Genomic DNA, 12,953 nt, shown 5'->3' with positions numbered 1-12,953 from the left:
CATCACTGTTTCACAAATGCCATTTACGGAGATGAGTGTGCACCATCACGTGCGACAGTCATCCACCTCTCTGCTCACCAGTGTACAGATGCAGTGAACTGAACCTTTACCAAATATTCAGGTGTGATCATGGAAAAGGGGGCGCATGCTTCTTGTATGCATTTGTGTAGATAAAATGTCACAAAAGCAGCTCTTCCAAAGATCTTCTGGAAATCTTTAATGAGCTCCAGATTGTGAAAAGCAGGGGGATGCTGCCACCTGTTGGTGTGCATTTCCATTTTCACAGACTCTTTTACTAAATTCCAAGTCTTTTCTTTCTCCATTAGGCTTTTGATACAAAAAGATTAGCTGTGAGTGAAACATCAGCAGGATGACTCGAGCACTGTGGAAAGCAGGGTCCCTTGAGCAACTGCAGGTGACCAGCTTCTTCTTGCCTGGGGATCAGACAAAGTCCTGGAGGATAAGTCAATGAATGGCTACTAATCATGGTGGCTGAATACTACTTCCAAGAGCATAAGCCAAAGGTTGCCAACCATCTTGGACTAGTAAGCACATTTACAATTTTGAAAGAGTTCTGTGGGCTCCAGTCACAAAATAGCTGCTATGGGGAGAGGGTGTGCAGCATAACATCACATGGCTTCTGTGGCGAGTGTGGCACAACACACAATTTAGAGAGACAGGCACTGTGGACGACTTTGCTTTATCATGCGACCTCAGCTGTATCCTGCTGGTCCTGGTTTTAACATATACACACTATGCAGAGATGTTATTGCTGTCAATATGTTTATTTTATTGTTATGCTGTCTGTTATTGTGCTTTTTATTATGTTTTTAATGTTTTACACCGCCTTGGGAACTTTGATAAAGGGCATATATAAATTGAATTAACATCAACAACACCAACACCATTTTAAAACAAATTACAATCTCAAGAACAGAGTGGGTGCTTAGATATTATTTTCCCAAAAATAATAAGCTAGCTAATATTTTGCCACATCACAATTTTGGCCTTAAAAAACTGTTGGCATGCTAGCAGCAGAGGGCCCTCATTCTTCCCGAGAGCTATCTATGACATGGACTCCATGCAGTATTCATTTCAGCTCAAGATTGGCATGCAATTGTTATAAACATAACTTTTTTAAAGAATAAGAGGCTACCAAATGTACATAATAAAACTTATATTGGCAAAAAACACAAGAATGCAAGTCAGGAGATAGAAAGGCAGCTCTGGTGACCATGAGACGTTAACTCTTTATTGTAACCCCCAATCTGTAAGGGATGCTGGTGTAGCAATAAAACTGCTAGCACATTTGCAAAGTTAAGCAGGGTCTGGTTTGGTTTCAAAATGGATGGGGGACTGAGCATTGGGGAGGTTGGACTAGATGATACCTGGTTCTCTTCCAACTCTATGATTTTATGATAAACCTTTTAATAACGTTTCAGAAAAATGTAATCAGTCAGTGTAAAGTTTAGCTATTCTGCAATTACAGAATTTGCATCCATCCACCCAGTCTATGGAACTGAGAGGATTTTGTATTTTTGTGCTGATGCAAGCATTTGCGCAAACTATATTGGCTACCATTCTATTTCTTACTTACAAGCATGGTGTAAATCAAGGAGCATTCCGGGGGGTAGACTAGATGACTCTTGGGCACCTTCCAATTCTACAATTCTTTGATTCTATAAATAGAGGATTAGACTGGGGAAGAAAGCAACATGACATGATCATTCTTAAAACCCTCTTTTCAAAAGGTAAAAGAGAGTATTTTATTCCCCCAGATTCCGAAAGCACAATAAAGGATCAAAATTACAAATTTCATCTGTGGTGATTGTGAAGCTGCTGCTATAGAATGAAAATAAATGATGAGAGGAAAACTGTTATGGAACTTCAGAAGGACACTGAGACACTGAGATATGTAAGTTGTGCAAGTCCCACTTTATAATATTTATGCGACCTCCTGTATACATTCTGTATGTAATCCAGTATTGCATGTTTGGCTAGTGGCAGTTCTCCTGGGGCTCAGTATCTCCCAAAATTGCTGGTGATGCCAAGGATTATGTGTGGGATTTTCTGTATGCAGAGCCCTGTGTAATGTCCATGTATATGCAGTGTGATGGTGTTCACCAAAACACACAAGGAGCGTAATCAACTGTCCTGTCAGGTGCCTGTCTTTATGCCATGATTGACCCTTGAACTCCAGTTTCAACATGCTAATTAATTGAAAACTACCAAACCTTAAACTGTTTTCCTCTCCCATTCTATATGATAGTATCACTGTTTTGCAAATGTCAAACAATGATCATTTTTGAGACGGTTCCTAAGGGGATTCTAGTATTTTCTGTACAGCATTTTAGTGTGGAACTGGAAAACAGGAAATGGGTATTGTGGTGGGAGAAGGGTGAGGGGGAAATGAACCATAACACACAGAGGTGCACAGAGCCGTCTCCTCTATGGAGTATACAATACCATTCATTCAGACTCCACAAATCCTATGATCTGCTCTGTACACTGAGAGGACAGAGACCTTGAAATGTGGATTCAGGGAAATGTTTGTCTCACGTTATGTTTCAAACTCCTACCCAGTCAATACTGGAGTTGTAATGTTTCATTTTCTTCTTCATGTTTAGTAGTTCACCAAAATTAGCATGATGCAGGAATTATACATGAAGTGTATTGTTATATTACATTTGGAATACTGTAACATACTCTACATAGGGTTGCCTTTGAAAAGTACTCAAAAACTCAAAGAGCTGCAGCCAAGTTGCTGACTGGGGCTGATTGTAGGGAGCATACTATTTCCTTGCTACAACAGCTCCACTGGCTACCAGTCTGTTTCTGGGCACAGTTCAAAGTTTTGACCTATAAAATACTATACAGATTAGGTCCAAGATATCTGAAAGACCATATTCCCTCATATGAACCTGTCTGGGTTTTGAGATCTTGAGGGGAGGTCTTTTCAGTCCCACCACTTTCACAGGCATACTTGGTGGCTGCCCCCTGACTTTGGAACTGCCCCCTTCCCCAAGAAGCTAGACTGGCTCCCTCCTTGTCCTTTGGTTGGCAGGTGAAGACCTTCTTCTTCTACCAGGTTTTTGGAAATGGACTTTTAACAAAAGGGCTGGTGCCATGCTGTTTTTATTATAATTATTTGTATGTTTAAACAGATTTTATATGTATATAGTTTTAATTATATCAGTGTTTAGTTTTTTTTAAAAAAATCTATATTTTTAGCAAAAAAAAAATTAAAAAAACCTGTCAGCTGCCTTCAGTCTTGTCAGGGGAAAAGGCAGTAAATATAATAATGATAGTGATAGTCCTAATATAGCCAGGATTATCTGCATAGAGAAACATCCATGTGAGGATTCTCATATGGATCAAGATTCATATGTGTAGGGATTAAGTGTAGAAGAAAAATCTGCACACTATCAGACTTACTGCTAAGAAGCATTGTGTGGATGTCACTGCCAGCACTGCCAATAACCTTGGGAGGCGCATATTTCTGAGTCACAACTGGTCATACTGTTAAAACTTGAGCACATGGCTACATAACACTGCAGTGTTAACTGGGGCAGAGTGGCACCAAGATGATGCTATCAGGCATTGCATTAGCCTCCAGGAAGGCTGCTGGGGTGTTGTTTTCTGAAAAGACCACCAATGGCCCCACTTTCTATCTCATTAACACTGTCTCCAGAAGCCATGTAAGGTTATTGCTGAGTCATGTAGAAGCAAACAGTTTTCAACAGGAGATGAGAACTGGCAACTTCATGGTATTGCTTCATGCCATAATGACAGCGAGTATGGTAGCTTGTTGGATTAGACAATTTGTTAGTCATATTCAGCATAGTGTCAAAATACAAACACAATTAAACACAAGTAAAATGGGTTGCAGTAATTTGAGATGTACCAGAGCATGAATGATTGTGGCCAGGCTATTCCAGCTGAAGAGAAGGTGCACCAGCATTAGCTGAAAGGAACCTCTCCATGCCACTTGAGCTACAAGCATCTGCAAAAGATAAACCTGGTCCTTCAGGGAGAGTGCAAACACCATCTGCGGGCACAGTAGCACCTCTGGCTTATCAGGATAAAGACTATTTGCAAAACTAAGTCCTGCTTAGCTGTCTCTCCAAATGGAACACTTTCAAGCCTATATCCACATTTATTGAGACTAGACAAATGTCTTGGGGGGGGGGGAATTGAGTTTCAGAATGATTTCTGTGACCAGTATCAAAATCAATATTTTCTTCTTACACAGAAGTGCAGAAAACATAGTTCACTTTGCAAAAAATTATGTATGTTTTCCAGAATTCAGCTTTTACTTGCACAGAATTTGAAAAAACCATGGCAGTAATTTTGCTTGTTTAAAATACCAATGAAAAAGGATGAAGTAGACTGAAAGTGCATGGTAGTACCTAGGTAGCAATTATCAGGTGTGTCTCTGAAATGGCTGACTTGCACTATGCAAAAAAACTGGCTACTAACCATAGCAAATGAATCAGTCAGCCCATTTCCCAGAGAAACAAGGTAAAGAGACTGCCACAGGCAACGGTTTGCTTTGGGCAGAAAGTAGTAGGCATATCTCTCAGTTGATCCAAATTCTTGCAAAACATCACTTACTTACAGAGAATCTCCCTCGTCAAGGTTGGAAAGCTCATCTGTAGACAAAATATTTATAGCTGTTAGTTTAGTTCTAATTAATCTGTTCATTAGAACATATTAGGAGACAAAAAAACTCCTTTATATAGATTACAGATTATGTGTGATTCATCACAGTTATTTCTGGCAGCACTTCTTGGCACACAAACATTTCTTTGAAGGCAGAATTTACCATCAAGCTGCTTTATGGGTTCTTTTGAGAGGCAGAATAGATTGCTCTGTAGTATAGAGCAGGAAATATAAAACAGCCTCCCACCTGCTAATGATCATCAGCCTACTTTGGAAAGTGTAAGAGCTATGAGTTCTCTAGCTGTCAGTTACACATTGCCTTCCTACGCAGACTGTTAAAATCGAGAAGCTAGGTTATTTCGTGTTAAACTAAACAGTGCATTAGGTTCTTCATTACTTAGCTAAATCAAATTGGTGTTTTGACCCTTTTTGTTATTCTAGCTGTTTGGGAAGGAATAAAATTGCAGATACATACCACATAGACAAAAACAGCATTTTGTTATATAAATACATGGTGGTGGTTGTTTTTTTAAGGTGATGACCCTTGTTTTCTAACAGTGAATGGTAACAATTATTAATTGTAGATAAAGAACTTGAGGATTGGGTAAATTCAGCTGAAGCTAATGTTTTCATAGCACAGCTAATTTAAGAAACAAGCAATTGTTTTAATTTTGGTTGGTGTGATTGGTTGATTCATACTAAGTAGTTCCTGACTTACTTAAGGCAATAAATTCCCTCTGAGTAGGGCTACAAATTCAGCCAAACATTGGTGTTGTCTGCTGTTGTTTTTGTTTCTTATATAGTAATGCTCTTAAAGTGACTCGGTGCTGAAAAAAGCAACAGCTAGAAACATTTAAAACAAACCATTTATTTAAATCAAACTGTTATTTCTAACAGTTACATAAGTTACATAGAATGGCTAAGTCAGAAGATTTCACAAGGTGGGGGAGGAGGGTCAAACTCTCAAGCAGGCAAAATAGTATCACACAATAGGTACCAGTAAAGAAAATCTTAAAACATTCAAATAAGGCCATATTTTTAATTAAAAACAACAATAAAACCCCCAAAGATCATTATTTGTTTTTCTTTCAGTGTGTCCAGTGCTGCTAGAACTACATGTACCTTGTAATGTACAGATTTAATCAAGGCAGTAATAACTAGGGTGCAAACCCCCAAGTTCTTCTCCTGCTCAAGTCCCTATGAAGTACCTGGGAATTGCAGCACTTGATGGATTACACCCTTCTCTGTTTTTAAACTGTTAACAGTGTAGTAATGCTCATTACTACGTACAACTCTCCTGGAAGCTTCTGCCTTCATAACTTAAAATTCACAAAGTGCACAGTTAAAGATATGCCAGAAAATTTTAATCTGCTACTCTACCAACAGCTGCCCATGCTTAATACTTAGTGGTCTACTGGAACAAAATTACACTCTTTTAAAAGAGCTGTATCACTGTAAAACATTTAGTTTCAAAGATGTGCCAACATTTTGTGAACTGAAAAGTAGAAAAACATGGATTATATAAAGAAAATACAAAAACACTAGAAATGACCAAACAGTTTTAAAGAACAAGCACCACAATGGACATCAGCATTCAGTTTAGTAGCATATATCCATTCTACTCCAACCAGTCAACTTCATCAAACTCTGAGTCATCTTCTGAATCACTGTATTCCACAGCAATGCGACGAGACAAGATGGTGGCAACATCATTCTCAACACGCTCGTGTTTAGCTTCTTGTTCACGTTGCTCTTCAACTTTTCGTAACTGAATACCTAAAAGTACATGGGGGGAATTAATAGTACTGTGTACACCATATTTATCAGACATGCTAATATGAACTTGCTTTGTTCAAAGCAATGCCAAAAATTCTCAATTGTTTTAGACAGCTTTTTATAGTTCATGCATTTGTGGTTTCCCCAGTATCTTGCAAATCTCCACAAAAAACTAGTTTGTATATGGCTATAGGTTTATACAGGGAGGGGATTTCATGTAACATAGAGGAAATTGTTTTGATTCTTCTCCTAAGGACATAAGTGTATGGAAATATATCATAAGGCATAAAAATGCCATTATCACACAATGACACTCCAGTTTCTCCTCCTGAACATAAGCTATTTCTAATTTTTTTTAAAAAAGTAACAAAGGTTGAAGTTATAATTGGCTACTAATGCAGATGTCTTTTTGAGAGGCATATATTCTTTTCAATCATGCTTTTACTGTAAAAAGCAACAACAAACTTCTGCTGTAGCTTGTATTAAATATTCAATGGTCCTTTAGTGACAATGAAGTTTTTTCCTGGTAACTTTAGAAATCAGCTCAAATAGAAGGCTGATGGATGCTAAACCTACCAGTAAGCATTAGCAACAATAAATATTATATACCCTTTTTTTCTTCTTCATTGTCCTTTTTAGGGTTCTAAACTCATCAACAACAGTTGCTCATATGAAAAAATTCCAACTTCTCCTTAAAGTTGATTAAAAAATAAATTCTGCCTGCATAGTTAGTTGCACGTGGAGAGAGTCACACGTGAAGAGTAAACTGCAGCAAAGTCTAGTAGAAATGGGATAATGGCTTCTTTTATTATTTCAGAGTAATTTAACAGCAAAGGGAAATGTCAACAACTCCCTCAATAAATATTCCGAGGTTTGCTGCTAAATTGCTATAAAAATTGTAGCCTCTGATATGGTGACTAAGACTCCCAGGAGATAAAACTAGTCTCTCTCAAATTATCCTGGAGAACAACGTCTAAGAGCACATGCTCTCCAAATGTTAAGCAAGCCTGACCTTCCAATGTTGGGATATGCAGTATATACACAAAGCAGAATACCACTTGGTGATTGTCTTATATGCCCACCCCCTTTCTGCTTTGCTTTATTTAAGTTGACAAAATACACAGCTTTTCTGAAACCATTCTCAAGCTACTAATTATCTAAAGTTGACAATGTAAAAAGACCGACGTCATGAAAATTATCATAGTTTTTAGGTGGCAGAAGGATGTAACATGACCAGCACAATATCTATCTGTATTTGACTGGTTAAACAATTTGCAGATAATAGAAAGGAAAACCTGGTTTTTCTATTTATTACATAAATTGTGGGTTTTAAAGTCATTCTGGCTCAATTTAAAGAAACATTATTTGCTATAACCTCATGGTCATAAAACTGTAAGCCAATTGTTCTGTTGTGTGAACACTTCTTCAGCTAACATTTATATGAAGCCACTTTTACATTCTTATGTTAAGGAGCCCATTATGTTAAGGAGCCCATCTCGTCCAACACCCTGTTCTCAAAGTGGCCAACCAGAAGCTGATGGGAAATCCGCAAGCAGGATTTGAGCACAAGAGCATTCTCCCCTCCTGTGGTTTTCCCCTCCTGTGGCCTTATCACCTCCAACTGTGAAGGCAAAACATAGGCATCATGGCTATGTTATGTCTAATCCTCTTTAGTTCCACAGTTTAGCTATGTGCTGCATGAAGAACTTTCTTTTATCTATCCTCAATCTTCCAACATTTAGCTTCACTGGGTGTCCATTAATTCTAGTGTTGTGACAGAAGAATAAAAACTTTTCTCTATTTATTTTCCCCAGGCCATGCATAATTTTATAAACTTCTAACATGTCACCTTTACACTTTAGCCAAGGATATGTAAAGTGCATATGAGAAAAGAATCTATATATGGTAATCTGCCTATTTTGCAGAACCAATGAAGTGTTTAAAATATCCTCATCAGAAATAATTTAATTGAAAACATTAAATCTGCTAAGAGAGTATTTGATTCATTAAACGAATAACGCTGCTAACCAATGAACAGAAGAGATACCTTTTCGTATTGCTTCCAGAAGGACACTTCTGGCATCGCTGATGACAGGTAGTGTTGATGGGTGACGCTTGGGCTCAGGAGCAGGAGTGACTTGTGAAGGTGGTGATGGAGGCATTATTGGAACGTGAGCCCCAGGGGCAACAGATGTGGGAGTGTGGGAGAGTGCTGTAACAGGTGATGAGGGTCGGATGCCAGGAGGTGGCAATGGAGGAGGAGGAGGAGGTGGAGGAAGTCCTTGCATTTCGCCCTGTGGAACTGGAATGGCTTCACAGACTTGGGCCGCTCTGGTGACGGGAGGAGAGGGTTGTGCCAAAGGAGGTGCAATTGGAGGAGGAGCAGGGTGAAGCACTCCAGGAGCAATCTGGAGAGGAGCTGGGGGCGGAGGCACAGCTGGAGCTTGCAAAACAGCTGTTGGAGGGGGTGGAGGCGGCGGCACTGGAGGTGGTGGAGTGGAAGTCATTGCAGATCTTAATGAAGAAGTTGACAAGGCGGATGGAAGGGGTGGTGGAGGTGGAGGAGGAGTAGGACTCACAAACACTGGTGTTCTGCCAGTAGCAGGTGACTGAGGACGATTTTCAGTCAAACCTGTGGTAGAGCTGAAATGAAAAACACTCCAAGCAATTACTATAAGAGTGAAAGCTGGCCACAGGGCATTTATATTTAACTTTCAAGTAAACTCCAGTAATAAGGCTATTGCAGATATATTTTTGCACACGTATGCTAAAGGGCACCATAGTTTAGTCATTTACTACTCAAACAATGTAACAACAACACTTCATTATTTACGCTTTCACTTTTTGAGAATGTTCCATAAATTCTGTCATATGGCCCGTGCTAGACTGAAACCAACTTAAAGCAGGGGTGAGGGATCTGTGGCCCTCTTTATGGTATTAGACTGCAATTCCCATTATTCCTGACCATTGGCCAAGGTGGTTACAGCTGGTGAGAATTGGAGTCCCAACAACATCTGGAGTGCTATGGGTTCCCCACACCTGCTTTTAAAGCATAGTATGAAAGCACTTTAGAACTGGGAACTAGTATTAAACTGATCTCTAAATATGTTAACAAATTTACAACTAGATTTTGGAATGTGTTCGTTTCTCGAAGCCTATGTCTCAAGCCAGGTCCCCACATGGCTAATACTGTGTGAGCTGAAACAGGATATTTTCCTTACCTATTTTCGAAAATCAGTGCCTGTGTCCTGCACTGGAAAACACTCTAAAACTCATATAAAGTTGTGTTTGAAGTCTGTTTTTTAGACTTACACTTTAGAGTGTTTTGTACCGAACAAGATAGTACTTTAAAAGACACTTTGAAAAACTGATTTTTGGTTTTTTTTAATGTAAGTTTTCTTTCAGTAATAATACAGTGGTGCCTCGCAAGACGAAAAGAATCCGTTCTGTGATTCTCTTCGTCTAGCAGTTTTTTCATCTTGCGAAGCAAGCCCATTGAAGGATTAGCGGATTAGCGCTATTAGCGGCTTTTCTGCTGATCGGATCAGCTGATAAGCGGCTTAGCAGCTTAGAAAAAGGGGGGGAAGGGGAAAAAACCAGCAGGAACTCGCAAGACATTGTCGTCTTGCGAAGCAAGCCCATAGGAAATTCGTTTTGCGAAGCACCTCCAAAATGGAAAACTCTTTCGTCTAGCGAGTTTTCCGTCTTGCGAGGCATTCGTCTTGCGGGGCACCACTGTATAACAAAACTGAAATCTCAATGTTAAGTTCTGTATTTATTATAGTACAGTATATCAAAGTATTTGGCAGACAAGCATTCCATGCCTTTTAGTTCCTTGATAGGTTGATTTTGCCTATAGCCAAGACCTGTGGTGTCAATCTTTCCCCTGCTTTGTCAGTTTCATGAAAAGGTGTCCTGAATTAGTATCTTAAGTGTTTCATACCTGACACAGGGTGGAATGGGTTTCACATCTCCTGCTCCATGCATTGGTGGAGGTGGGGGTGGCTCATGTGGCCTGACTAAGACACGTTCCTCTGCTCTACTCAGCAATTCGGTCATCTGGCTGTATGGCAATGCAGAAAGAGAATAGGGTCCATCCATGTGTTCCACATATGCCTGAGGTCTGAAAAGAAATAAATCCACTTACAAATTGCATATGCTAATTTTGCATCCTTTTACAGCCCTATTGGTTTCAAGAACCTCAAAAGAATGAAGACAGTCCTTCTGGCAGTTTGTATGGGGTTAAGACCAAAGACAGAAACAGTACAAAATGATCAGTAGAACATGACAAACTAGGTTACACAATGTAGCACTGCAAGTATAAAGGAAGCACTTCGCAAGCATTTAGCGAATATTTTTTACTTACGTTACTCTGTAACAATCTTTGTATGTTAACAGAGTATACAAATAACAGTAAATAATGTAAATGGTTGAGTTCTTCTAATTGCAAAGTAGATAGCAAATAAAGGGGATTTCTGGTTCTCTGAAACATAGAGGCAAAAGGAGGACAAAGGCTTAGACCAGGCATGTCCAAAGTCTAGCCTGAACCACTTCAATCCTTAAAAAAGGTCAACAACTTTGGTTGGCCCTTTGGCTGGCCCCCACGGCCCTTCACCTCATCAAATCTGGCCCTCTTTGAAAAAAGTTTGGACACCACTGGCTTAAGACACTGAAGGAGGAACAGCTGAACAATGGAGGGATCACAACAGCAGTGGCAGTGTAGAGGACAGAGTGGCAACCGCTGGTAGTTAGGAGGTTGTCTGAAGAACCAGCATAAAAACAGCATGTGTACATCCAAATATATAAATGGGTATAGTAGGAATGTGTTGTCATAATAGGCCTCAGGTGATTATGCAGCTCAAAAATCCATGCAGACAATACATGAAAAAAAGCTGCTAGGTCAGGAGAAGAATACAATTTGATGTGATGGATAGCACCAACTCATGAGCATTTTGTCTATGATATCAAAAGTTCAAACAATGGCCTCAAGTTTTCTAAGTTCTATGAAAAATTATTTTACAAACTGGCCAATCCTTATGTTTTTTATAACTAATATACAAAATAATTAGCTACTAAAAGTAAGAAGTAAAAAAGAAAACCTCGTCTCAAAATGTGACGCAGGGCCATTAGCAATTTCAATGTGCTTATGTAAGAGACCGGCGTCATCTTCAGCAAGCTCTGGACCCAGGGCTAACTTCTGCCACTCTCTGCGCCTGTCATGAGGAGCCCGCGGCACTTTTTCCGGTTCATGAGGACGATCTAGATTCTTCTGCTACAAAATAGCACAAAAAATAAATTGACAACTGTTTTTCCTGGAAAACTATAATGCAATCTGTTATAACACCAACAAAATTACTTAATTATAGGACAAATACAAAATTCAAAATAGATCAGTAAGGTTTATCACTACAACTGATTCAAACTTTTATATGTACATTTTTAATTGCTCCAGCTATTAATGCAAAGGTTTATTATGCTTTGTAAATCATGCTAATTGAGAAACACTGAAGATAGTGTTTGAACAGAGGCCACAAGGAGTAGAAACATGCATTTCATCTATATAAGCACTCATCCCCTTTATCTGACATATAAGATGTCGTGCAAGAGAATGGATTACCTGAGTGTTTTTTCTTAAAATAAATTAATACACTTAAAAAACATACACAAATTAAGAAAGAAAGAAAATTAAACCCAAACACATATACAAATCTTTTTTTGAGGGGGTTTTCTACAATCCAGTGACACATACATTTTGTAAAATAAATAAATAAAATCCCTGGAAAAAATAATTATTGGTGCAGTGACATCTTTTAAAATATTTGCTTTATTTATAAATACCAGGATATTGTCCTCAGTCTCATGATATGCTCACTTAAAGCTGAAAAGTTACTAAGAACGCAGTAGCATATTTCACAGGAGTTTGAACTTTGTTATCATTAATACTGTATATAAAATAAAAATCTCCCACATAGCTGAAAGAGAATCTTTTTTGTTTGTCCTCTAGTATACCTTAATTTATGAGTTAATTTTTCAGCAATAGCAATGGACCAGATTTGACTATACCATATTAAATTTTGATTTAATCCTTCTAAATATTTCTATTTTCCATCTTGGCAGCTAACATGATAATGGGGAACAACCTCTGCCTGACACAAGGGAAACTGCTTCCAGACTGGGTTGAGATTACTAGGCTATATCTCAGCAGCATCCTTTCTTTTCTTTTGTAAAGTAGCAGCATCTTTTCTCTTCCTGTGTTTAGACAGTCTTTGATAATTTCTCCCATTCAGAAGGCTTTTATGGATGTTTTTTATTTGTGTTATTCTGCCTCCTGGATGACAGCATGTTTGATTTTAATGATTGTTTTATTGTGGTTTGTCTTGCTTTGTTGGTTGCTTTGGTCAATTTTAGTTAAAAAAAGAGAGAAGCAAATGATTGGAATAAAACCAATAAAATATAGTGCAAATCTGAAAAATTTGTTCTATTCATGTGATGTTAAATTTTCTTAAAAGCAGGGC

At 38.6% G+C, this 12,953-nt stretch overlaps 2 protein-coding genes across 3 annotated transcripts in view; one reads left to right on the top strand and one right to left on the bottom strand.

Annotated features, from left to right (window-relative positions):
• The first annotated feature begins 382 nt into the window (after positions 1 to 382).
• The window catches only part of CDC40 (cell division cycle 40), an 89,368-nt gene continuing 76,797 nt past the window's right edge, over positions 383 to 12,953 (top strand). The window contains exons 1-2 of the mRNA XM_082216774.1: positions 383 to 545; positions 1,779 to 1,915. Coding sequence (XP_082072900.1) covers positions 1,850 to 1,915 — 66 coding nt within the window. The 5' untranslated portion in view covers positions 383 to 545; positions 1,779 to 1,849. The remainder of the gene's footprint in view (positions 546 to 1,778; positions 1,916 to 12,953) is intronic.
• WASF1 (WASP family member 1) overlaps positions 5,511 to 12,953 on the bottom strand; it is a 38,065-nt gene continuing 30,622 nt past the window's right edge. For both annotated transcript variants that reach the window (XM_082216780.1, XM_082216779.1), the window contains 4 exons: positions 11,538 to 11,710; positions 10,382 to 10,561; positions 8,486 to 9,081; positions 5,511 to 6,438 (listed from right to left, as the gene is read on the bottom strand). In XM_082216780.1, the coding sequence (XP_082072906.1) occupies positions 6,281 to 6,438; positions 8,486 to 9,081; positions 10,382 to 10,561; positions 11,538 to 11,710 (1,107 nt within the window). In that variant the 3' untranslated portion in view covers positions 5,511 to 6,280. The remainder of the gene's footprint in view (positions 6,439 to 8,485; positions 9,082 to 10,381; positions 10,562 to 11,537; positions 11,711 to 12,953) is intronic.

The sequence above is a fragment of the Podarcis vaucheri genome (genome assembly GCF_965113315.1).
Source record: "Podarcis vaucheri genome assembly, chromosome: 3".
Classification (NCBI taxonomy): domain Eukaryota; kingdom Metazoa; phylum Chordata; class Lepidosauria; order Squamata; family Lacertidae; genus Podarcis; species Podarcis vaucheri.
This window is presented reverse-complemented; position numbering and strand designations above follow the sequence as displayed.